This window comes from Chiloscyllium plagiosum, unplaced genomic scaffold, assembly GCF_037043375.1.
Source record: "Chiloscyllium plagiosum isolate Xiang-an unplaced genomic scaffold, Cpla_swu_hap1 HiC_scaffold_1, whole genome shotgun sequence".
NCBI lineage: Eukaryota > Metazoa > Chordata > Chondrichthyes > Orectolobiformes > Hemiscylliidae > Chiloscyllium > Chiloscyllium plagiosum.
Window position 1 is genome coordinate 67759931 of NW_028270139.1, and position 27780 is coordinate 67787710.

Below are 27780 nucleotides of genomic sequence, written 5' to 3' on the forward strand. Positions count from 1 at the left end.
AGGGAGGATGTGCTGACGGACCGCAGCATTGTGGCGCAGGGAGCCATTCAAGTGTGGGAAGAGAAGAGAAATGTTATTATAATTGGGCATAGTAAAGTTAGAGGCATAGACCTATTCTCTGTGACCAGAATTGAGAGTCCTGAATGAAGGTTGTGTTGCCTGCCTGGTGCTGAGGTCGGGATATCTTATCTGGGCTGCAGAGGAACTTGGAGTGGGACGGTAAAGATCCAGTGGTCATGATCCATGTAGGTACTAACAACATAGATAAAACTAGGGCAGAGGTTCTGCTAAGGGAGTATAAAAAGCTAGAAGTTAAACTAAAACGCAGGACCAAAAAGGTAATAATCTCTGGATTACTACCTGAGCCATGAGCTATTTAGCATAGAGTCAGTAAGATTAAGCAGGTAAATATGTGGCTCAAAGATTGGTGTGGGAGAAATGGTTTGAATTCATCAGACATTTGAAGAAGTAGTGGGTAGGAAAGGATCTGTTCCAATGGGACAGTCTTAATCTGAACTGTGCAGGGACCAGAGGCCGAGCGAATCGCATAGCTAGGGCTGTAGTTAGGGCTTTCAACTAAATGGGTGGGGGCTTCAGTTATAGGGGAAATAAGAAAACCTGAATTAAAGGAGGAGGTATGAGGGCAAAATTCAGGAAAGGTTATAAAAATCTCCAGCACAGACACCAATTGGCCAGCGCTCTGGTTGTAAGTTTGCTCACTGAGGTGGAAGGATTGTTTTCAGACATTTTCACCACACTAGGTAACATCATCAATGAGCCTCCGGTGAAGCACTGATGTTCTGTCCCACTTTATATTTTTGTGTCTTGGTTTCTTAAGGCAGGTGATATAATTTCTGGTTCTTTTTTTAACCACCCGCCTTAAGGAACCAAGATACATAAATAAAAAGCAGGACATATGATGTTACCTAGCTGCAAAGGGATCAGGATCAGGAGTTGAATATTCAAGGATATACATCCTATTGTAAAGGTGGGCAGGCGGGCAGAGGGGGTGGAGTTGCCTTATTAGTAAGAAATTAAATTAAATCAACATTAAGAAATAAAATAGGGTCAGATGGTGTAGAATCTGTGTAGACAGAATTGAGGAATCACAAAGATAAAAAAAAAAACACAGGTGGAATCATGTATAGGCCTCCAAATAGTAATCAGAAGCTGGGACACAAGTTACACCAGGCAATAGAAAAGATATGTAGGAAAGGCAAAGTTACAGTGATCATGGGGGATTTCAATATGCAGGTGGACTGGGAAAATCAGGTTGGTAGTGGATTGCAAGGAAAGGAATTTGTGGAATGTCTTCAAATTGGCTTTTTGGAACAGCTTGTGGTGGAGCCCACTAGAGAACAGGCAATACTGGATTTAGTGTTTTGCAATGAGAGAGACATGGTAAGGAAGCTTAAGGTGAAGGAACCCCAAGTAGGCAGTGATCATAATATGATTGAATTTACTCTGCAATTTGAGAAGGAGAAGATAGGATCAGAGGTAACGGTATTACAGCTGAATAAAGGCAACTACAGAGGCATGAGGGAGGAGCTGGGTAGAATGAATTGGGAGAGGTGCCTACCAGGAAAGACAGTGGAACAGCAAGGAGTTTCCGGGAGAAATTCAGGAGCCGTCATTCCGAGGAAAATGGAGCAGAGTACAGGGAGGATGAGGCAATGCTGGATGACTAGGCTAGTCAGGGGTAAGATTAAAACAAAAGAGAAAACATATAATGCGGCAAAGGGCAGTGGGAAACAAGAGGATTAGGAAGCTTACAAAGACCAACAGAGGGCAACAACAAAACATGAGGAGGGAGAAGAGTAAATGTAAGGATAAGCTAGCTAGTAATATAAAGGAAGACTGTAAGAGTTTCTGTAGATATACAAAGGGCAAAAGTGGACATTGGACCACTGGAAAATGACACTGGAGAGATAATTGTGGGGAACAAGGAAATGGCTGAGGAACTGAATATTACTTTGCTTCAGTCTTCACAGTGGAAGACACAAGTAATATCCCACAGATTCAAGAGAGAGGGGGCAGAACTGAGTATGGTGGCCATCAGCAAGAAGCTAGAAAAGCTGAATAGTCTGAAGGTGGATAAATAACCTGGACTGGATGGACTACACCCCAGAGTTCTAAGGGAGATAGCTGAAGAGATAGTGGAGGTATTGGGATGATCTTTCAGAAATTGCTAGAATCAGGGAGGGTCCCAGAGGAATAGAAATTCACTAATGTGACACCCTGTTTAAAAAGAGAGTAAGGCAAAAGATGGAAAATTACAGACCGATTAAGCTAACCTCGGTTGTGGGTAAGATTCTGGAATCCAATGTGAGGAATGAGATTTCTGAATACATGCAAGTGTATGGTAAAACAGGGCAAGTTAAGCAGGGTTTCATTAAAGGGAGGTCACGCCTGACAAATCTATTAGAATTCTTTGAGGAAATAATGAGCAGGTGAGACCAAGGAGATCCAATGAATGTTATCTACCTGGACTTCAAGGCCTTTGACAAGGTGCTGCACAGGAGGCCCATTGTGTCAGAGGCAAGGTGCTAGCATGGATAGAAGCTTGGCTGTCTTGCAGAAAGGGTCCTTCTCAAGATGTCAGCCGATGACAAGTGGTGTTCCTCAAGGCTCAGTGTTGGGACCACAACTTTTCATTTTACACATTAACGATCTAGATGAAGAAAGTGAGGGCATTCTGGCTAAGTTTGCAGATGATACAAAGATAGGTAGAGGGACAGGTAGCATTGAGGAGGTGGGAAGAGTGCAGAAGGGTTTAGACAGGCTAGAGCAAAGAATTGGCAGATGGAGTACAACATGGGAAAGTGTGAGGTCATGCACTTTGGTAGGAAGTGGAGGTATGGACTATTTTCCAAATGGGTAGAAAATTCAGAAGTCTGAAATGCAAAGAGACTTGGGAATTCCAGTGCAGGATTCTCTCAAGGTAAACTTGCAGGTTGAGTCAGTAGTTTGGAAGGCAAACGCAATAATGACATTTTTGAGACGACTGGAATATAAAAGCAGGGATGTACTTCTGAGGTTCTATAACCATCTGGTCAGATCACATTTAGAGTATTGTGTGCAGTTTTGGGCCCAATATCTCAGGAAGGATGTACTGGCCTGCAGCATGTTCACAGGAATGATCCCAGGAATGAAAAGCTTAACATCTGAGGAACGTTTGAGGACTCAGGGTCTATACTCGATGAAGAGTAGAAGGATGAGTGGGGAATCTAATTGAAACTTATAGAATACTGAATGGCCTGGACAGGGTAGATGTTGGGAAGATGTCTCCATTAGTAGGAGAGACTAGGACCTGTGGGCACAGTCTTATAGTAAAGGGAAGACCTTTCAGAAAAGAGATAAGGAGAAACATTTTCAGTCAGTGAAAAATCTATGGAATTCATTGCTAGAGAAGGCGGTGGAGGCCAAGTCATACTTAAGACTGAGATAGATAGGTTCTTGGGTATCAAAGGGATCAAGGGTTATGGGGAGAAAGCAAGAGAATGGGGTTGAGAAACGTATCAACCATGATTGAATGGCAGAGCAGACTCAATGGGCTAAATGGCCTAATTTCTGCTCCTATGTCTTACGGTCGTATAGTTTTAGGGTAAGGGTCTCCAGATTTAAAACAGAAATGAAGATAAATTAGTTCTCTGAAAGGATCATGAGGCTTTCACTGCCTCAGGGAATGGTGGATGCCAGGGTATTAAGTAAATTTGACGAGAGGTAGACTTACAATTAACAATAGGTTTAAGGGTTATGCAGAGCTGGCAGGAGAGTGGAGTTGAGTTCAAGATAAGAATCAGTCATGATCGCACTGAATGGCAGAGCAGGCTCAAGGGGATGAATTACCTACTGCCGCTCCAAGTTCTTATGTTTTATATTAAAGTTGATTCTACTTAGTGTTGCCACAGTATAAGTTTCAAAACGACCTGACAAAGTATTTTTAACTCACCCAAACAGCAACTCCTAAAATAGCCAAATCTATGCATAACTTTGCTGTCTGGAAATTATCCACAAAGGCAATCAATTCAAATGTCTGTGAATGGCCCATCCCTCAACTCTTCACAGATATTAAGATATTATCTAATTACATAGGTGGACATGTACCGCAATTGAGAACTGGAGTCAAAAAGTGTGGAACTGGAAAAGCACAGAACTGACCACCACTGTCCTTTCAGTATAATCATTTTTAGCTGGATCTGAAGTGAAAGTTCCTCACCTGATGTTGGCCTTTAGCAACAGGCTTATTTGTGAATGGAGGTCATTTCTAGCAAGCTAATCCTTTGTATTAAAAAAAAACACTGACTTTCCAGTGTCAAACAGTAACAGGAAGTAGTTCCCACTCTCCCAGCCGTTTTGCAAATATTTCCTATCTGCATAAGACCAGCAATACACCATAGGCAACACCTGCAACATACACAAAAAGCTGCTGATTTTAGAGAAAGAGATAGATTGTCCCTCAAGATTTTAAAACCATTTAGAGTCACAGAATTAGAATTAGGTTTATTTTCACATGAACTCAAGTACAGAACTACAGTAGGAGAAAGTGAGGACTGCAGATGCTGGAGGTCAGAGCTGAAAATGTGCTGCTGGAAAAGCGCAGCAGGTCAGGCAGCATCCAAGAAACAGGAGAATCGACCTTTCGGGCATAAGGCTTATGCCCGAAACGTCGATTCTCCTGTTCCTTGGATGCTGCCTGACCTGCTGCGCTTTTCCAGCAACACATTTTCAGCTACAGAACTACAGTAGTCCAGTGAAAAATATATAATGTTGCCATTCCCGGCACCATACAAAGGTACCTGGCTACAAAATTGAAAAGTAAAGAAATAAGTCAAAAGTTCTACATTACAGTTCTTCTTAGTATAAAGTAGGAAAATAAAGAAATGCAGTTAAAAGTTCAATATTGTGGGCATCTGTATGGGTATATGAATAGGAGGCATTTAAAGGCACTTGGGCCAAATGCTGGCATATGGGATTAGATTAATTTAGGATAGCTGGTCGGCATGGACGGGTTGGAGCGAACGGCCTGTTTCCACGCTGTACAAATCTATGACTACAACAGTCCTTTTATAACTGCAGGCTTTCCTCATGAGAGCTCGCACTCCCCCGCACTGGGCCTGCACTCCCCACCAGGGATCGCTCTCCCCCACACTGGGCTGAGACCCTCACCGCTAACTGCCATCCAGGCTTGCCATACAGCATGGAAACAGACCCTTCAGCACAACTCGTCCATGCTGAGCAGGTATCCTAAACTGAACTAGTCCCATTTGCCTGCATTTGGTCCAGATCCCTTTAAAGCTTTCCTATCCATGTACCTGTCCAAATATCTTTTAATTGTTGTAACTGTACTGGCCTCTATCGCTTCCTCTGGCAGTTCATTCCATATACGCATCACCCTCTGTGTGGAAAGGTTGCTCGTAAGGTCATAAGAGATATACAACACTGAAACAGACCCTTCAGTCCAATTTGTCCATGTCGACCAGATATCTTAAATAAATCTAGTTCCATATTCCAGCATTTGGTCCATATCTCTCTAAATCTTTCCCATTCATATACCCATTCAGATGCCTTTTAAATGTTGTAATTATACCTGTCTCCACCACTTCCTCCAGCAGCTCATTCTATACATGTACCACCCTCTGCGTGAAAAAGTTTCCCCTTAGGTCCCTTTTAAATATTTCCCCTCTCACCATAAACCTATGCCCTTAGTTTTAGACTCCCCCACACTGGGCGAGAGACAGTGTCCATTTACGCTATCCATGCCCCTCATAATTTACAAACCTCTGTAAGATCACCCCTCAGCCTCAGATCCCCCCCCTCGCCCAAGGAAAACAGTCACATTCTATTCGGCCTCTCTGAATAGTTCAAACCCTCCATCTCTGGCACCATTCTTGTAAATCGTTTCTGAATTATTTCACGTTTCACAGCATCCTTCACAAAGATCAGAACTGTACACAGTATTCCAATAGTTGCCTAACCAATGCCCTGTACAGCTGCAACATGACCTCCCAACTCCTACACCAATAAAGGCAAGCATACCAAACACTTTCTTCACCGGATGTAGGTTTGCTTGCTGAGCTGGAAGGAACCCTCCAGCTCAGCGAGCAAACCTACATCCAGAACCTCAACCTGAGCTACAAATCTTCTCAAAACTTGCTAGCCTTCTTCACTATTTGGAGATGCAGGTGTTGGACTGGGGTGCACAAAATTAAAAATCACACAACACCAGGTTATAGTCCAAAAGGTTTAATTGGAAGCACTAGCTTTCGGAGCACCGCTCCTTCATTAGGTGGTTGTGAAGGACACAATTGTAAGACACAGAATTTATAGCAAAAGTTTACAGTGTGATGTAACTGAAATTATACATTGAAAAAATACCTTGATTGTTTGTTGAGTCTTTCATCTGTTTGAATATCATGATAGTTTCACTTCTTTCATATGTAAATCACAAAATTTTTTTTTTAAAAGTTACATTCTCAGGTTAACTGTAACAATTGGTGTTAGTCAGATGATATGTTGAAGGTGTTAGCCCCGTGTTCTCTGTCTGTGCCATAATGTTTAGACAGATTCTAATCTAAAAAGTGAGTTAACAGAGTCTTACATGAATTCATGCAGTTTTTGAGCAAAGTACACTGTGACTCTGAAAGTACAAATTCACCTCACAAACGTATATGTTTGCATGTGGGTTTTTGTGTGTGTGTGCGTCTGTCTGTCTGTCTGTGATGGGGGGGTTGAGTGCGCGAGAGACTGTATATGCGTGTGTATGTGAGTGTGGAGTGTCTAAGTCTGTGAGGGGGTGCATGTGTGAATGTGGGTGTGCGTGTGTGTCTGTGGGAGTGCGTGTGTGTCTGTGGGAGTGTGTGTGAGTGTCTGTGTATACGTGTGTCTGTGTGTATGCAGGAGTGTCTGTGTGTGTATAGTGCAATGGTGGTCACCTGTAGTGTGACATGGACCCAAGGTCCCAGTATAGGCCCTCCCTATGAGTATGGAACTTAGCTATCAGCCTCTGGTCGGCCACTTTTTGCTGCTGCCTGTCCAGAAGTTCACCTTGGAGGATGGTCACCCGAAGGTCCGAGGTCAAATGTCCTGGATCGCTGGTGTTCCCCAACTGGGAGGGAACACTCCTGTCTGTTGATTGTTGTGCAGTGCCCATTCTTCTGTTGTCATAGCCTTTGCTCAGTTTCCCCAATGTATCATGCCTCACAGCATGCTTGCCTTCTTCACTATCTTATCTACCTGTTACTCCACTTTCAAGGAACGATGAACCTGCTCCCAAAATCTCTTTGTTCAGATCCCTTTTAATCCTCTCCTCTCACCTTAAACCTATGCACTCTAGTTTTGGATTCCCCTACCCTGGCTATTCACTTTATCTATGCCCCTCTTAATATAAATCTCTATAAATTAGAGCCAGTCTTGTATACGTCAAAGAAAAAAGTGCCAGCCTATTCAGCACTTCTTCACAGAACTTGGAAAAATCACTAAACGCGGCCAGGAATAATTTTGCACATCAACCTACAGCATCTGTATATGATTCGCTTTCTTTTGGACACGAACAATTTACTATCAACTCTCAACTTACCATCGACTATCCCTTTGTAGACTCTTTCTCGCTCTCTCTGGGCTCCCTCGACAGCTTCTTGCTCACTCCTTTCCAGAAACACCTGCCATCAGCTTAGCTTGCTGGGTTTTTTCCCCCTAGCTCCTATCAGATCTGAAGAAGGACAAAGACTCATTCGCTCTTCACAGATGCTGTCAGGCCTGCTGAATTTCTCAAGCAATGTTTGGTTTTGAGTGTTATTCTAACGCTCATTACTTGGCCGTAACATATCCCTTGATTTCAACTCCCCAATCCCACCCCTGAAACAACTGTCACATTCCTTTCCACGCCAATCTAAATGTTGTATTTTTTCAAACCTAGCCGGTGTTTTACTTTTTTGTTGAAAACTTTCCCAGCAGTGCACCGTTGCTCAACGCTGGGAATAGGACGCCCACACACCAGCATCTCGCCAGGAGCGCTCTCCTCGAGAGACAGAGCAGCGATTGCCATTACGACTGCGCACAAGGTTCATCACCCTCACAACACCAGGCAGCGCCTGCGCACAAGGTTTACCACCCCTCACACACCAGGAGCGCCTGCGCACAAGGTTTACCACCCCTCACACACCAGGAGCGCCTGCGCACAAGGTTCACCACCCCTCACACCGGGAGCGCCTATCCACAAAGTTCACCAACCCCCCGCACACCAGGAGCGCATGCGCGGATTTAGTGAGGCTCGCGAGATTTGGACTAAAGCCGCTTGTAAACTGGAAGCCGGGGTCTACGGGCGGTGAGAGCGACCGTGTCCGTGTGCCCGTCGCCGGATTGTCTTCATCTTGTTGGCATTGGACCCTCGGTCCTCACCCATCAGACAATTACCGTCTGCGGCCGGGAGACTTACAGGTGGGAGCGGGTGTGTTGCTGGGAGTAACGCCTCGTCATTGTATGGAACGTTCTAGAGCCCGGGTGGCGGAGTGGGGGCAGGGACAGGGACAGGGACAGGCCGGTCCGGGATCATCGGAAGGGCCCGTGATCCCTGATCGGGAGGGGGAGGGAGAATCCGTGATCTCTGAGGGTGATGGGGGGGGGGGAGAATCCGTGATCTCTGAGGGTGATGGGGGGGGGGGGAACCCCTCCTGTGAGCCTTGAGGGTGATACGGGGTAGGGAGCCGTGATCCCTGAGGGGTCGGGGTCGGGGTCGGGGTCGGAGTCGGGGTCGGGATCCCTGAGCGTAATGGGAGGGGGGAATGCCGTGATCCCTGTGGGGATGGCGAAGGGCATTCTTGTGATCCCTGTGGGGGAGGCTTTGGAAGTGATTGCTGGGTGGGATGGGGAGGGTGACCGTGATCCCTGAGAGTGATGGCGCTGGGGGGGCCCGAATTTCTGAGGGTGGCGGAGGGAGGGCCGCGATCCCTGAGGAGTTTTGTGATCTGCCAAGAGTGGCTGTCATCTCAGGAAAAGAGAGATTGGGGCTGTCCTGGAGGAAGATGAGAGGAGCCGGGATATAGATTTTCCTTCAGGATCATGGGCAGAGGGAACACAGAAAGCTTCGGGCTGATAAATCAGTTCAGGTGACCTTCAGGAGAATTTTAAATGTTACGAGGTAAAAGTTAGTGAAGTAATAAGTTAGGATGTGGAATGTTTTGGCTGGTAGAGGCACATTTTAATTGGCTTTCAAAAAGACAAACACGTAGAAACAGGGGAAAAAAATGCCAGGGCCTAAAGAGAATAACAGGGACTAGTTGAGTTACTTTTGCACAAGCAGTACAGCCATGGTGGGCAAAATAGCTGTTTTATGCTGTAACCACAGTATGATGGATGAAGAGTTAGCCTCTTAAGAGGCCCTCAGTTTTGTGCTGTGATTATGACAATGCCTTAGTTCTCTACCTTAGTTGGCATTAATATAATTGCTTGTGAAATTTTAAACAGAACACACTTTGGAAAATTTTACACCTCAGAAATAAACTAAATTCCCATGCAAAGATGTGGATAAAATTGCACACCCAAATGCCATCATGAGCTAAATCATTTTGCATTGTGAGAAAAGTTGCTTGATTTGACCTATTATTTCTGAATTATGAAATTTCATCCATCAGTTAACTTCATTTCTTAGAAGTGAAATTTGTTACATCTGATGTACTTTTTCATATTCAACTGAGATGGAAAATAATTTGAAGAGAATAGCAGAAGTAAAATTGTTCATTAATATTGAAATGTTCTGTTTTTTCATGGGATGTCGGTTTCAGTATTTATTGCAAATCCCTCAAGAAGATGGTGGCAAGCTGCTGTAATTTTGGGGAGGTACACTAGTAATGCTTTAGGAAGGGAGTTTCGAGATTATGACTCTGTGACTGTGAAGGAATGGCAGTACAGTTCCAAATCAGGATGGTATTTGGCTTGGAGTGGACCTCCACACAATAATAGAGGTAAAAACAATAACTGCAGATGCTGGAAACTAGATTCTGGATCAGTGGTGCTGGAAGAACACAGCAATTCAGGCAGCATCCAACGAGCAGCAAAATCGACGTTTCGGGCAAAAGCCCTTCATCAGGAATAAAGGCAGTGAGCCTGAAGCATGTAGAGATAAGCTAGGGGAGGGTGGGGGTGGGCAGAGAGTAGCATAGAGTACAATGGGTGAGTGGGGGAGGAGATGAAGGTGATAGGTCAGGGAGGAGAGGTTGGAGTGGATAGGTGGAAAAGGAGCAAGGCAGGTCGGACAAGTCAAGGGGACAGTGCTGAGCTGGAAGTTTGAAACTAGGATGAGGTGGGGGAAGGGGATATGAGGAAGCTGTTGAGGTCCACATTGATGCCCTGGGGTTGAAGTGTTCCGAGGCGGAAGATGAGACGTTCTTCCGCCAGGTGTCTGGTGGTGAGGGAGCGGCGGTGAAGGAGGCCCTGGACCTCCATGTCCTCGGCAGAGTGGGAGGGGGAGTAGAAATGTTGGGCCACGGGGCGGTTTGGTTAATTGGTGCGGGTGTCTCGGAGATGTTCCCTAAAGCGCTCTGCTAGGAGGCGCCCAGTCTCCCCAATGTAGAGGAGACAGCATCGGGAGCAACGGATACAATAAAAGATATTAGTGGATGTGCAGGTAAAACTTTGATGGATGTGGAAGGCTCCTTTAGGGCCTTGGATAGAGGTGAGGGAGGAGGTGTGGGCACAGGTTTTACAGTTCCTGCAGTGGCAGGGGTAAGTGCCAGGATAGGAGGGTGGGTCGTAGGGAGGCGTGGACCTGACCAGGTAGTCACGGAGGGAACGGTCTTTGCGGAAGGCGGAAAGGGGTGGGGAGAGAAATATATCCCTGGTGGTGGGGTCTTTTTGGAGGTGGCGGAAATGTCGGCAGATGATTTGGTTTATGCGAAGGTTTGTAGGGTGGAAGGTGAGCACCAGGGGCGTTCTGTCCTTGTTACTGTTGGAGGGGTGGGGTCTGAGGGCGGAGGTGCGGGATGTGGACGAGATGCGTTGGAGGGCATCTTTAACCACGTGGGAAGGGAAATTGCGGTCTCTAAAGAAGGAGGCCATCTGGTGTGTTCTATGGTGGAACTGGTCCTCCTGGGAGCAGATACGGCGGAGGAATTGGGAATACGGGATGGCATTTTTGCAAGAGATAGGGTGGGAAGAGGTGTAATCCAGGTAGCTGTGGGAGTTGGTGGGTTTGTAAAAAATGTCAGTGTCAAGTTGGTCGTCACTAATGGAGATGGAGAGGTCCAGGAAGGGGAGGGATGTGTCAGAGATGGGATGACAATAATAATCAACCCAAGACTCAACATAACTGAACTATTCTATAGCTTAACGTGACACTTAGTTTGTACTGAGTAATATGAGGTAATAAGAATAAATATCAAAAGAAGCAAGAAAAATGCTAATTTGGGACTCTGTGCTGAGCTGTGCCCTCCTGAATTTTGTATCTGACTTGGAACATAAAAAATAGGAGCAGAATTAGGCAATTTTGCCCCTTGAAACTGCTCTGACATTTGATAAATCATGGCTGATTCACCTTGGCCTCAATTCCACTTTCCTGCTTGTTCTCCATAACAATTCACCCATTACTAATTAAACATTTGTTGATCTCTTCCTTAAATTTACACAATGTCCTGGCAATCCACTGCATTTGGGGATAATGAATTCCACAGATTCAGGACCCTTAGTGATAAGCAATTTCTCCTCACCCTTTTAAATTTGGAACATTTTAACCTAACCACTGGGCGGCACAGTGGCTCAGTGGTTAGCACTGCTGCCTCACAGTGCCAGGGACCCGGGTTAGATTCCCACCTCGGGTGACTGTGTGGAATTTGCACATTCTCCCCATGTCCCCTCCAGGTGCTCCAGTTTCCTCCCACAATACAAAGATGTGCTGGTCAGGTGAATTGGCCATGCTAAATTGCCCATCGTGTTAAATGCGCCGGGTGGGTTGCTGTTCGAAGGGTCAGTTGGGCCAAAGGGCCTGTTTCCATACTGTCGGGAATCTAATCTAAAACTATGACCTCTCATTCCAGATTGCTACATAAGGCGAGGCAGCCTTTCTGCAACAATTTTGTCAATCCCCTTTAGCATCTTGTATACCTGAAATAGATGTCTTACTCTTCTCAATTCCACAGACCCAAACCCACTGTCCCACCCTATCCCCTAAACCCTGTATTAACCATGGCTAATGCATTAACCTAGCTTACACATCCTGGACACTATGGGGCAATTTAGCATGGCCAATGCACCTAACCTGCACATCTTTGGACTGTGGGACGAAACCAGACCGCCAGAGAAAACCCACACAGACGCAGGGAGAGCGTACTCCAGAAGCGGTTTCACTCATACCTTGTATAGTTGCAACAGCACTTCCCTACTTTTGTATTCTCTTCTTTTAAATAATTTTATTTGGTATTTCCTTGGTATTAGAGTAAGAGGTGGAAGCTGGGTGAGAGGGAGGTCTAGAATGGACACTTTATAGGTTTGAACTATGTTGTACATCCTCAATGCTGCACCTGTTTCTTTTCAGCTCGAGTGAAAGACAGCATTGAGAAATGAGACATGATTGAGGGATGATCAGAAGTTTGCTCATCAAAAGTTTTTTTTGAAATTGATGCCCAGTATAATTATTGCCATGCGTGATGCTGTTTGTTACTTTTATCTGTGGAGTATGTTATTGTCCTGTAGACATTGATCACATTTGGGAGTGTACATACTACTTACATGAAAGTGTAGTGTTTAAAGTTTCTTTTAAAAGCATACTTTCACAGTGCACCCTGCAATATTCATTTCACAATGAAAGGAAAACAGATCAAAACTGGACCTTACTTTAGTGACAGTGTATTGAATTTTTTTAAAAAGAAAGACTGGTGCCTACGGATAAACAAATATAATGCCATCTCCACAATACAAAATCAAATTATTCCAATCTTATTTTGAAATTTCTGGAGAAACAGTCAATAATGTGGGTTAAGATTAGATTACATTACAGTGTAGAAACAGGCCCTTCGGCCCAACAAGTCCACACCGACCCGCCGAAGTGAAACCCACCCATACCCCTACATTTACCCCTTACCTAACACTACGGGCAATTTAGCATGGCCAATTCACCTGACCCTGCACATCTTTTGGACTGTGGGAGGAAACCGGAGCACCCGGAGGAAACCCACGCAGACACGGGGAGAACGTGCAAACTCCACACAGTCAGTCGCCTGAGGCGGGAATTGAACCCGGGTCTCAGGCGCTGTGAGGCAGCAGTGCTAACCACTGTGCCACCGTGCCGCCCACTAAGTTATGTTTACAGAATTTCCAGTGCATCATATGTAAAAGAGATTTGGCAGGAGCAAGTGACATGGATTTTGTGAAGCATGATTGACTAAACTTCACTTAAGATATAGCTAAGCACCTTTGAAAAAAAAAAATTTGAAAAGTCATTACCCTGATGCTCTGACACAATTTTCCCTTTCAGTGGTTAAACTGTAAAATCTATTTTGTTCCATTAAACTGTATGCTATGAATAGTACATGACCAGGGGAATTCCTTTAGGAATATTCAGTTGGCACATTGTAACTTGCTTGTCAACCACTAAGGAATAAAACAAAAAGCAGCTTTCATTTTGAACTGTAAACACTGTAGCTTCATTTCCCTAGGGAACAAATTATTTTGAATTTCAAACAAAGTTGTAAAATGGTGATTCTCCTTCAACTCCTCCCCTAAACAGCAAGGTGAAATCAAGTAACAGAAATATCTGCTTATACTATTCAGTCGCATTAATTTTGCAACAGGAGTGTAATGTATCATGCCTAACTTTAGATCCTTGTTTCAAATTTTAAATGGAGAAAGTGAGGTCTGCAGATGCTGGAGATCAGAGCTGAAAATGTGTTGCTGGAAAAGCGCAGCAGGTCAGGCAGCATCCAGGGAACAGGAGAATCGACGTTTCGGTCATAAGCCCTTCTTCAGGAGAAGAAGGGCTTATGCCCGAAACGTTGATTCTCCTGTTCCCTGGATGCTGCCTGACCTGCTGCGCTTTTCCAGCAACACATTTTCAGCTCAAATTTTAAATGCCAAATTAAGATTTTACAATGATTCAGTAATTTGAATTAAATGTTCTTACTTGCAAAAAGCTTACCTATCAGAGTAAACAGTCCATGTCTGAAGATCAGATAATTATGTACAGCTTTTTCTTGTAATAGGAGTGCTTTGGCAGTTGTGTAGGAAAATGGTATAACCATTTTGCGTTTCTGTTTTCTTACAGATGACAATGAGATGAATGGCCCGTTAAAGTGTTTTTTATTTCAGAGTTTATGTTGCATCTAATGAAAATTTTACTTTTCTTCCAGCACTATTCAACTATGGCTGATGCAACTCAAAATGGCCCTCAGGGTGGTATCTTGGTGAGTACAGCAAAATGCTCTCAGTTGGTGACTGATTATTATTACAGCCATAATTTGGTAAATTGTTTGATCCTTCATAAATCCTTTTCTGTGCTGTAGTTTGAGCAAACTAAATGCTTTCCATCTGCTAAGTTTTATCTTCTCATTTTCCCTTACTTAAAGCATCTAAACTATATCTAGTAATAGTTTCCTCTTTTTAATTAATGGAGGCCATTTGATTTTCACTCTGCATTGCAACCAGAATATTAAAAAAGAAACTGCAGTTATGTTCCTGTAAGTTATGGCGATGTAAGTAAATTGTCACAAGTTACCTTTAATTCAGCTACTTATTAAGAAATCTCCCAGACTATCAAGCATTGAAACAATCATGTAGCAAAAAAAAGACCCTCAAGTAAGCAAGTATAAACTTGTGATTCAACTTAGCTATTACCGAATTAATGGTGGAATCTGACCAGGACATCAACCAACAGTGATCTGTCTCTAAAACTTTTCAGGGTTAGGACCCTCTGTGTGTTGTTCTTTGAAGTTCTGCTGTTGAATTGTTCTGGTGTTGGATTCTTATACAGATTTTTGTCCTTCTGTCTCTGAGGTGATATATTGATAACTTCTTTAGAGTCCTTCATCTGAGTTACTGTAAGACTGCAGCTATCTTCCTTACCAAAAGTAATTTATTTATTCAAAGACTCTTCCAAGTCACAGCTTTCCTGTAGTTAACTCCTTAAAGTCTTTTGCAGGGCAATCAGTTGTCCTTGTGGCAATAAAGCATCCAGTTTATCAAGCACGTGTCAAAGCAGTTTATGTAATCTTGCCAAGACATGACAAATTGATTGAGTCTCTGTATAACAGCTTGTCTTTGTTCCTTAACAGTTTATTCCAGGCACAGTTATTACTGGGTGTAATAATTTAACTTTTGTTGATTCATTCGGTCCATGAACAGTTATGAAATCTATAACATCACAACCGCCTCCTCCTTGTTTGTTATTTTTAATCTGAGCAAACATTACTAAATGGCCATTTCCTACCTCATCGGTTCATAACCAAGTTGAATTGCACCATGCCCAATTTTAAATGTACCATTTCATTATGCGGTACAGGTACGTGCAAACTACAAATCAATGAAGTACAGAATAATGATCAGTAAATAAATCATAAGCATATTAAACATGCACAAAGAAATAAACATGACCAAAACAAGTGGAGTAGTGAGCATGCATTATGCTTCACTCATTGCCATTTTAAGATTATCATTCCTTGACAAGGCTACAACAAGATATGAAATAATATGAACCCATGCATCTGAGTGTGCATTAGTTCCAATTTCAAACGTCATCCACCAAGAATGTTTTTAATATCTGTCTTAATTCTCTGGCTATTCTGCCAAGCCTTAAAATGTAACCTGTGTACCTTTCTCAAAGTCTGAAGTAATTCTTCTAGATGTTCCCTTTTTAGGCAATATGGACCTCATATTTTTGTCATTAAGACATAACCATTGCTCTAGCTGAATCGGTCACATCAAAGGTTGTAGATTTCTCCAATTTCATTGTTCATAAGTGTATGGGCATTTGAGGGTGAACGCAAACTGTTGAATCAGTGATGGGACAAATTATGATAATGATACTCTTTTAATGATACTATGATACAGTTTTCCTCTACTTGAAATTTTGAAAGTACAATTAACTGTTCCATTATCTCTGGACTCAAAACTGCATGTGGCTTGTCCAGTTGTGTAAATGGGATAGGAATAAACAATAATTTTATAGTGTTGGCATTCCTTAAGTTCTATAGTGTTATTATTCATTGTACCTAGCATACCTTTACCTTGAGAAATTAGTTAATTTAATTGATCACTTACAATACTGATGTCTAGGCCATTAACAGCACCATAAATGCCTGTGCAACCCTCTTGATGGAGAACACTCTGACCAATTCCTCATAAATGATCGGTAAGGGTTTTCAAAATGACATACGTTTTCATATAACACTTTCCCTGTATTTCTCGTAACTATCCCACTTCTTGGTCTACTTTTTTTTTTAACAGGGCACACCTCAGAGATTTCAGTAGTGGTGCAAATGTGATCTGAAGTTTTGTGTTTATCATCAGCACAAATGGACTTGATTTCTGCATTGCATGTAAAATTAATGCTTGAAGTTGTAGGCAGAGACATACATCTCCCAAAGCTGTCAGTCTGCACATATCATTGTTTGGTTATGTATACGCACCATTTCCAGTGAACATTGGCCTTGCTGCTTACTGTGTACTTTACCTGCAAAAGCCAAGCTTGCAATACAATTCCAATAATCGGTTTACTAGTTTATCTAAAGCTCTTATTGATCCTGTTTCTGATCTTATTGCCGCATTGGTGGCAGCAAGCAAATAGAATAGAAATTTATTGACAAGTGTACTTTCACATGAAAAATGCAGTGAAAAGTTTTATTAGTCACCATACCACGATGCCTACACTACTAACAGAAGTCATTCTTAATAAACAAAAGTAAGATTAGGACAATGTTCATCAGTTTCAGTTAATGGCACCTGAGCTTAGGGAAAGCCAATTAAGGAATAACGGAATCCCCCTAGACGCAGCAGGATAAGACTGCTATTCCAGGGTGAGAATGCCATGCCCAACTGGAAATCTCTGCCAAAGAAGACCATCATGCCAGGTTGCTGGAAGCCATCTCATTGCTGGGCAAGGAGAAGCCTTCTGTTCCCCACCTGATGCTCCTCTAGACACTGTCACCAATCCACTGTCAGTCCCTTTTGTCCACGTTTCCGCTTTTCCACACGCCTGGGCCTAGCTACGGACCTAGTTGTGGCCCAACCTACGGGTCCAGGCTAGGGCTTTAGCCCAGAACCTGCTCTTTGCTTGACAGGAGACCCTAGTATGCAGTAGAGCCATGTCCAGCTTGTCCTGGCATTGCTGCCACTTTCGTCAGATGCCTCCTCCATCACCCATCACTCTCCATTCTCTAAAGAAAACAAAGTGGGGAAAGAAAGAAAAAGCAAAAATGCAAAGAAGAAAAAGAGAGCCAATGGGAGTACTCTTGCCCGAGACTCAACTCCTCAGCTCCACCACCATCATCTTGAAAGAGCAAGTCCAGCATGGACTCCTGGCAGCAGTGTCAGAGGTGAGATTGGGTTCTGGCAGCTTCTGCATTGACATGGTGGTTCTAATACTGACTCGGTGCATTTGGGTTTCTGGCAGCGTTTGCATTCAGCGCAGTTTCATGGAGGCGCAGGCAGGTTTGGCCCAGTACGGACCCAGTGGCATCTGCAGTGGCTGCATTGGTGAGGTGGGCCTGAAGAGGGAGCATTGGTGGAGGTGAGAGAGCACAAAAGAGGGTGACTTTCATTCGAGCAGTGGTGGGCGAAGGAGAGTCTTACCACGAGACCCATGGTGGAGCATTTGTATTGCACAAGTTGATCTGGTCAGTCCGATGACAAATGGCTAAGTCATCAATGTCAAATGTTCAGGTCTGCCTGTTGGGCTTAAGCAGAGCTGGTGTCCAACAAGGCAGAAAAACTATGGTAGAAGATGGCTAAAGTTTACTGAAAACAAGACTATCAAAACTGAATGTGAGGGAATAGGTTAGCAGGGTGACAAGTGGAATGCCAGAGTCTAAGCAATTGGATTTTTGCAAATGTCATTGTAAATGACCAGTGCAGAATCTTCTGAAGTTGATAAAGGAAGTGATGTTGGAAAAGGATTAGGATGCTTTGAGTGAAAGATGCAAGGACATAGTTGAAGATAACTATGTATGCTACTGAGATAATTGGATTAGAAATTTAACATGAAATTGTAAATTTGGACATGCGGTTATGAATGAGAGTTTTATATGGGTGCAGGGGATCAGGGAAGAAATAGGAGGGCCAACAAAATTGCAAGAAAGCAAAGTAAATTGAGACTGTGGTTTGACATTGCTGAATACAGAGATTGGATGAGAAAGCATTAGCTCTGAGTTTGGGATAGGGGAAAAGTATGAGGATTACAATGTAACAAAATGAAGTGGTGTGAAAAGGTAAGTGGGGGGGGGTTAGATCTGATAAATTTGATGATGAGGATAATATTGCCTTGACATTGGTTCAGGTGAGACAAGTGGTTTTAAAAAAAGGTGAAGAGGCTTCATTGCCACCTCTGACCCACATTTTCATTAGAACCAGTTTATCATTGTGGTTGTCCACAAGAAAGTTGTGGGTAGCAAAGTGTCTCCAGCCCACTTTACTCCTCTAACTCAGTTCACTGTTCTTCTCCGTTCCTGATTTTATTTAATTCGGAATTTGTTCATAAGTTTCTGCTCTTCTATGAGAGATCTTTTATTTCCAACCTGTTTCATTGCTCCAATTTATTTGATTTACTTCAATTCATGAACCTGAACTTTTTTACTGTTAAAATTTACCTTAGGCAAAGCAGCAAATGTCATTTCATTTAATAAATGCTTTATTTCATTTAAATTCTCACTCCAGCTAAAATGTTAATTCACAGAAGTTCAGTGAATTCCTCACCCCATCTGAAAGCAGTAATTTTAGTTAATTGATTTCACTCAATTCCCCATTTGATTTCCTTCTTTTCTACTTCCCATTACTTTAAATCCATATTTAAACTTATTGATAGAAAAAATTTTGGCAATTCATTCCTTTGGGAGATTTGATTTCTGCTTCTCTTTTAGTTTATTACTTTCCCGCAAGTCAACATTTATTTAACTAATTAATTTATTCAGGCACTTCATTTGATCAATTCGTTACTAATTACATCTAATTCCTCACCCAAAAGACTAATGAGTGAGTAATCTCATCATATTTCTAACCCTTGTGCAGATTAATCAATTTAAACCAATACAGGTCTGAACTACCTGTACACAATGCCGCAGGCATCGTTTTTGCATATTGTATAAAATCTTTCTGTAGGATCTGCAATTCTTGTGATTGGATCTGCATTTACTTTAATAGTTTTTCAATCACACTTTTTTCAGAACATCCCTGTCATTAGAAAATCCTCCAACTCAAGTATGAACATTTCACATGCAATCTAAATTTGAATTTTCGCTTACATGTTCAAGTACCTATCCCAAACATTCTTTGCAAGTATACAAAATTGAGCTGAGTGAAGGAATTATATAACTAATGAGAATCCAAATCACATTCTGACTTCCACATATTTATATTCGCATCCTTAAAGTCCACACTGAGGATGGATATGGTAACTGGGTTATGATCGTGATCAATTGTCTAGTTTCAGTATGCGGCTTGTTTGAGAATAAGCAGAAACTTTTTCAGTATTGTAAGGCACTCTCTCTGCAGGATTGTCTTCTACTCTGAAATTAAGATAATTCGCTAGCACATTATTCAAATCTAATTATCCTTAGGAATTTTTTCTTTGGTTCAAATAATTATATTTTGTCTTTCTGATTAGGCAGATATTTTAGTTATGTGTTTGCTATTCTTGTCCAGATTGGTGTGAGAATGGTGTTTCAGAAGCATCAGAACTGGGACCACTGTTCACCGTTCACAGATTTGGATATAAGAATCAAAGTTTGAAAATTTTCAGATGACACCAAAATTGATAGGTAGTAAACATAGAGAAGAAATTTAGGAAGATTTTAACATACTTGCAGAACGAATGTGACCTTTCGCTTTGAACTTCACTCTAGTTAATTGTGAGTTTTTAACTTTTGAAAATGTTACCAGCATTCCTTCTGTTCTTTGCAAAACACCACATTATGGTTATTTCAGCAGGCGTACAAGTGAAAATTTTTCTGTGCTCCCTACCTACATTAGGAACTAGCTGACTTTCTCGCTCATGCTGAAGTAGTCCGTGTCCAAATGCAGCAAGACCTAGACCTTGGCCAGGCTTGGGCTGACAAGTCACAAATAACATACATTACACACAAATGCCAGGCAATGACCACTTCCAATAAGAGACATGTTAAGCACTGCTCTTTGATAGTCAGTGGTGTTGCCATCACTGAATCCCCCACTTTCCACATATCGTTGACCAGAAAATGAACTGACGCAACTCTTTAAATACAGTAGCTACAAGAGCAGATTAGAGGCTAGGAATATTGTGGTGAGTAATTCACCACCTGACTTTGCAAAGTTTGTCCACCGTCTACATGCACAAGTCAGGAGTATGATGGAGACTGTCACTTGTCTGAATGAATTCAGCTCCAATAAAATTCATAGACGTTCAACATAATTCATGATGAAGTAGCTGGCTTGATTGCTACTATATCAGCAAACATTCGCTCCCTCCATACCAACACTCAATAGCAGTAGCGTGTAATATCTACAATGTGCATTGCAGAAATTCACCAAAGATCTTTAGACAGCTCACTCCGAACCCATGACTGCTGTCATCTATAAGGACAAGGACAGTAGTTTTTAAAATTTCACTTGTGGCACGTGGGCATCGCTGGCGGACTAGCATTTATTGTCCATACAGAGTTAGGTTTGAGAAGGTAATGATGAGCTGTCTCCTTGAACCACTGTAGTTCTGTGCTGAAGGTTGAACGCCAATGTCTTCATGGAGTGAATTCCTGGATTTTGACTGATGAACAGTGATATATTTCCAATTGAGGATGATGAGTAGCTTGGAGGGCACATGCTGATTGTCGTATTACAATGTATCTGCTGCCTGTTGGCTATTTTTGCTATTTGCCATTCTAGCTATTTGAGTGTGATTTTAACATTGTGCTATTTTAGCAAGAATTCCAGTCAAAGAGTTGTACTGAAAATAATATGGTCAAAGTCTGTTGGCAATCCTAAAATATAGCACTAGACAAACCAGTACTGGAGTCATTATGGCATAGGAGGTGGCCATTTGAATCTCTGAGTCCATTGCCAGTTTTCTGAAGAGCAGTCCAGTTAACCCCACTCCTCATCATGGAATTTTACTTTTAAGGTAAAAAAACATTTGTAGCTTATGGATGCTTTGCATTTATAACCTGAAACTAGTTTCAACTGAATAATGTAGAAAGTTTTAATTTCCATTAGATCTTGGGAAAGTCGTCTTATGTAGCTGTTTGTTTGGCTAAACTAATTTGTTGAGGGATAGTTGTATGCTTTCAAAGCTGATTTTTTTTTGTATGATTTGTAACTGTTCCTACATGCTGTTGATAGAGTTACTCAGATAACTTCTTATGTCAGGATGGAGTAGAACTAGATTCCATTCATGTTCGTGTTTGATTTCTAAAACAAGAAACAACAAGCTCATAAAAATGCCTTAGGAAAATAGGAACAAGGGTAGATTATTTAGCCCCTTAATTATGGCAGATCTGTGACATAGCTCCATATATCTGTTTTTGTTCCATGTACTTCTCATATCTTTGACTAGTAAAAATCTATCAAATGCTGAACAAATTCAAGATTTGAGTGGTTTTTAAGCAAAGAATTATTCCCTAACTTCACTCCTGAGGTTCTGGCTCCAATATTTGGACTTTGTCCTGTGCACCTGGATTCCTTTTAAAAAAAAGTCTCTACAGAGGTATAGATAAGATAAATAATTGGGGCCAGTTAGCTCAGTTCACTGGATGGTTGTGTTTTTTTTTAATGCAAAGTGATGCCAACAGCACTTGTTTGATTTGTGCATTGGTATGGGTTACCATAACAGACTCTTCTTCTCAAGATCTTGCTTCACCCCAGGTGTCCCTTATGTTAAACAACCGCCAGTCAGTCTCTATCTAATGAGGGAGCAGCCTACAGTCTGTTTGGACTATGGTGGCATATATAATATATTAAAAACTTGGATCAAATCAGCCCTTCAGCTTCTGAATTCAAGGCGATACATGTTAGATTTTTGTAATTTCACTAAAGCTGTTATGTAAATTTAAGTTGTTCCTTGCAGAAAAGGCTTGTATCTGAGTAAATCTTAACCTATCTTTTTATTTATAAGGAGATTATTATATGGATCAGTCCTGATTAAATATAAGCATGAAATATTAATCATTTGTTGCCTTTATAGGTGACATTGAACCTTTTTCACTTATTTTTACTATTTGGGATTTGCAACACTTCATATTCTAATGAATAATATGTCTAATTTATAGGGTTAGGCAAAATATTACAGATGCTGGAAATCTTAAGCAAACACAGAACCTCCAAAGAAGACTCATAGAAGACTTGAAAGATTAACTCTGTTTGTTTGTCTCTCCACACATGCTGAATCTGCTAAATTCCTCCAGGGTTTGTGTATGTTCCTCCAGGGTATGTTTTCTGCAGTTCTGAGTAGGAATATGATTTGATCCAAATTTGTAGGCGGTACTTGAAACTAGTTGAAGTTTGATTTTGACAGCTGTGGATATTTTCTTAATTCTGAGAATAGACATCATTGAGCTGCTTAGATACTAATTCAGAGCTGTTTTCAGATGATAGCGATTGGTTTATGAATCTTGACCACCTGTATGCTATCTTGTTTTTGTTGTTCATTTGGGTAAATAAATATCACCAAAATTTTGGCATTGTGAAGATACTATTGATGGTCTATAATTCATTTATGAATCTGTATTGTGTGTTTCAGCAATTCATGATGGCTAACAAATTAGAGGCTGCAATGTGGCTTTCTCGACTCTTCACAGTGTACTGTTCCATCCTCTTTATATTTCCTTTCATGGGGTATGTATGTTTTATTACATGTTGAGTTGCTATTAACACTGAAGGCAAAAATAAGGTTTCCCTAAGGAAAATTAAAAACACTGTTATGCATCTCTAGATTTGTATGTTCTCAATGCACTTATTGTTAAGCATGAGTACATTTTGGGATTGAGGTGATTTTGTTAAATTATGCCAAACTTTCTCCCCTAAGCACAGAATTTCATCTCAACCTCTGGTTATGCTATTGCCTTGAAACAAATCTCTCACTGTTGCTAGTTGTGCACTTAGACAGTGATTATGTCAGATTTAGAAAATTTCATATCTGGTGAAACATTGCTCTTGATGGTCTTTTCAAAGCTAAGAATCTCAGTTCATTGTTCAACTGACAATGCTACATTACTGATATCATCCAAGAACATCTTATCTGCTCTTTGTGAATAATTCAGCGTCTGATCCATATATTTTTGAACTTTTATCTTTTTAAACTCCTATTTGTCTATTTGACCCTGAACTGAATTCCCAAGACCATACTCTGTCCATCTCTATAAAATTGCCCAGGACATTTAAGATAGGTTGAGAAATTTCACGGCATTAAATAGTTGAAAAACAAAACTGTTGTTTTCTGTGCCGCCACTGTTTCCTAACCACTAGTTTCATCCTCCCTGGCAACTGATAAAGATTTGATCAGACTACAGTCCATCTTGAGCTTAAAATGATCTTGCATGTCTGGCCCATGAGCAAGATTGCCCATTTCCATCTTTATAAAAATGTTCCTCTGCTTCTGAAAACTTCATTTGGACTGTTGTCTCCAGAACCAACCATTTCAGTGCTCTAACTGCCAGCATTCTACCTTTTAAGACATAAACCTGAACACAAGCAAAACTCTGACTTGTTTTCTAGTTTAGCAGCACCTTGAATTTTTGAAACACTCATGTTTCTTTACAAATCCCTCTGTGGCCTTTCCCTCGTCCCTTTAGATTTTCAAGGTCTCTTCACCATTCACACTCTAACCTTTAGTGCACCACTAACCTTTATTGTCCCATCAATAGATGCCAAGGACTCTCAGCTTTGAAATCCCTTATCCAAAACTCTCTTCTAATTTAAAATGTGCTTTAAAAGATGTCTCCTAGAGCAGGGTTTTGATTAACTACTCTAATATCGCTTTATCTGGCATGCTATGAAGTATCCTGTAAAGCACCTTTGGATGTTTTACCACACTACAACATTACATGTATTACAATCACAGACTAGATTCTTGACCTTGGTAGTTCAACTGCTAGCGCTGCACTACTGCTGTCATCCAAAAACAGGCACAACATCACCTTTTCAGCTCTGTGTGTAAAATGTAGAATCTGATCCATATGGTGTCCTTTAAACATTGTCCTTTTGGATTTTCCTGTGTTTGTGTTTTGTGTTCCTGTATTTTTTCTTGTGTTTTCTAATTATGAAACTGGCTCTTTTTTGTGAATTGAAGAGAGTTTGGCTACTTTGTTGTTTTTAAAAAAAATTTCATTTGGATCTGGGAGAAAGTTATCCAAAAGGGAGTGGATCCTTTTTAAATTGACCGTCTTGGAACTAATTCAGGGAGTGGAGCCAGTTAATTTGATAGACACACATCGATACCGAACGTGAGAGCTTAACAATTTGGGGTATCCTATCCAGAGCTGTAACAAATTGAAGAATCTTGACCAAAGTCTGATTGTAACCTATCAAGTGTTGTTAATGCTCCTGTGAAGCACCTTTTGGATGTTTTACCACACTAAAGACATTACATGTATTACAATGACAGACTAGAATCTTGACCTTTGTAGTTCAACTGCTAGCGCTGCACTACTGCTGTCATACTGACTTAATGTTGTTTTATCCAGATTCCAGCAAAAATGCTTTATATGGGTATTTCAGCAACTACAGATGCTTTTCATAGGCATATATTTCATAGACTCATAGAGGTCTACAGCAGAGAAAAAGGCTCTTCACATCAAGTCTACACCAGTCAAAAAGCAGGCATCTATTATAATTCTATTTTCCAGCTCTTCCTCATAATCCTGTATATCTTGGCATCGCAAATGCACGTCAAAATAGTACTTAAATGTTGAAGATTTCTGTCTCTGCCACCCTTGTGAGTTCCAGATTTTAGTGGAAAAAAAATATTCACTTCTCCTGTAAATTTCCTGTTCCTTACATGAAATCTATGCCTCAGTCATTGAGCTACCAAAGGGAAAAAATTCTTCTCGTCTACACTATCTATGGCCCTCATAATTTTCTGCATTTCAGCCAAAAGCCAATCTGAAACTCAAAGCTGTTTTCAAAGGTGTTTTCTCCCCAGTCAAAAAGAAATAAGAGCCAATCTCTGACCTTTTAAACAGAAGGCCAAATGCACAACTGTTTTTTGTTCACAAATAAAATCTTTGGCATTGAAATCAAATTCCCATTCACTTCCAAGAATATTCTATCATAATTTTGTTTTTTAAAAAAACCTCTGCAAAAAATTGTTACTAGTTAATCATTAAATCCTTTCAGACACACAGAACAGTGTCCACATGGCACTAGCTTAAATCCAAACTGAAATAAATATTAAAATATTGATACGTCTTACACCTCACACCTTACATCATAAAATGTTGATTCAGTTACCAAAATAGCCAACTAGCTTGTTTTTGTTCTATTATCAAAATAAGATAAACATCGTCAGGCTTCTTTGAACTCAAAATCATCTGTTTATTATGAATAAAACTTATACTTTAAGCAAGTGACAAACTCTGGTTAACATCAAAGCTATCATTCAGAATTAATATTTTACCCCCTTAATCTCATATGCAGACTTAGTTCAATTAGTAGTCCAGCTGTTATTCATAGGCACAAATAATAGATAAAATCCAGTAGTGTGGGATGGAAAAAGAATCGGTATACTACAGTTGGATCACGTGTCAGCATTCAGTTTCAAGGTACATACAACAATAATGAATGCAATGATCATGTTTGGATATGGCTACTACTTGTGGTTCTGTAATCCTGCAAGGGACTCATCACATTCTGGAGACTAAGATGCCACCCCAAACACTTTCTTAGTTAAAGTTGTTGGCAGGTGTAATTTTTGGGGTTCTCTTGAACAGTCACTTCTTCTATAACACAATGGTTGTGTTGTGCAACCCCACATTGTAGAAAAGTTTGTGCTTTAGAAACAACATCCTCACTTCATCAATCACATTACAGCGAATTTGCATTGACAAAACAGACATTATAGCAGAATGACTTGTAATTTGTGTGATAAGTAATTTCTGTTGCTGTTTGTCTACCTCTGAATGCTGAAAATCAGACCATTGGAGTATGGACCACAAAATATCAATCTTTTGCTTTGGATGTTAATTTTACTAGTTCAGAGCATATAATTTGTAATATAAAGCAGCATACTTGTGGATTGGATATTTGTTTTTTAGTAAAATCTAAGTTTTAGGAAAGAAAACCCTGAGTTGTCTTGCATAATATGGTTTGGAGCCACAACGACTTGAGCATTTATGGTTAAATTATTGGTAAAAGTTGGCAGCTTCATATAATCTGTGGAAACAAAGGAGCAGATCTGCTAATCTTTGTTGGTTTGGTGATACAGGCCCTCAAATTGTCATCAGCATCCTTGAGTTAAGGGCAGTAAAGAATCTGTAGATGTTACTATACTTGAGTATTATTCAATTATTCTTGAAATAAAGTTATCTTTTGTGGAATTTTGATGAGAGTGGAATTATTCCCAGCTAATGTGGTCTCTACATCAAGCTCAGCTCCTGTAAGGAGGTACAAGAATTATCTATGAACCAATATTAAAAACTGATCACTTTTATAATACAATACAATACAGTACAACACAGGAACAAGCCCTGTGGTCTGCCAAGCCTGCACCGATTCCTAATCTTTATTTAGACCTGCTACTTATTGCCTGTGCATAGTTTCTATCCGTCTATTTGCCTGTAGAATTATGCATATGATAAATCACTGCGTTTAAGAAATGAAATATGAAGTTAACAAGTCTTGGGTGCTTTCTTTTCAAAAATAATGTAAATGTTAATTACCTAAATCTGCTCCTTTGTTTCCACAGATTATATGAAGCTGCCAACTTTTACCAACGTGCCCTGTTGGCAAATGCCCTTACCAGTGCACTTCGATTACACCAACGCTTACCTCACTTCCAGTTGAGTCGTGCTTTTCTGAGCCAAGCCCTGCTTGAAGATAGCTGTCATTATCTCCTTTTTTCATTGATCTTCGTCAATTCTTATCCAGTTACCAGTATCCTTTAAATGTTGACTGCTTAGTAGTGGAATTAACAGTCATATAAAAATATTTTTCTAAATGCATAAAAAATAAGTTCAAGACTGTTTGTTTCTGATTATACTTGCACAAATTGAATAATTTAACAAGCTTCTTTTAGAGTACTTTTTTGTGTATATTTATACATTTGTGCTTGTTTAGAAGGTAATCCTAAAGTACGGCTACTTTATATGTTAATCTATAGGAAATACTGTATGATGCTCCAAAATTTTGAGCAAGGAGCAGAGCAAAGGCCATTCAGTCCCTTAAGCTATTCAGCCATTCTATAATGACAAAGCTCATTGTAATATCAAGACCCCATACATACTTATCTTGATTAACCTTGTACTCCTTGCTTCAACAGAATTTATCTATCTCTGGCTTAAAAGTATTCAAGGACTCGAGTTCCCCCAACTTAAAAATACTTTTAAAAAAGCTGAAAACGTCCTGAGAGAAACAAAATTTACCTCATTTGTTATAATGAGTGACTCCATGTTCCAGATTCTCTCT

At 40.9% G+C, this 27780-nt stretch overlaps 1 protein-coding gene across 1 annotated transcript in view; it reads left to right on the top strand.

Moving 5' to 3' along the window:
* The first annotated feature begins 8281 nt into the window (after positions 1-8281).
* Positions 8282-27780, top strand: part of tmem33 (transmembrane protein 33) — a 45420-nt gene continuing 25921 nt past the window's right edge. Inside the window, exons 1-4 of the mRNA XM_043692168.2 lie at positions 8282-8439; positions 14337-14390; positions 22901-22995; positions 27062-27249. Of these exons, the coding sequence (XP_043548103.1) occupies positions 14349-14390; positions 22901-22995; positions 27062-27249 (325 nt within the window). The 5' untranslated portion in view covers positions 8282-8439; positions 14337-14348. The remainder of the gene's footprint in view (positions 8440-14336; positions 14391-22900; positions 22996-27061; positions 27250-27780) is intronic.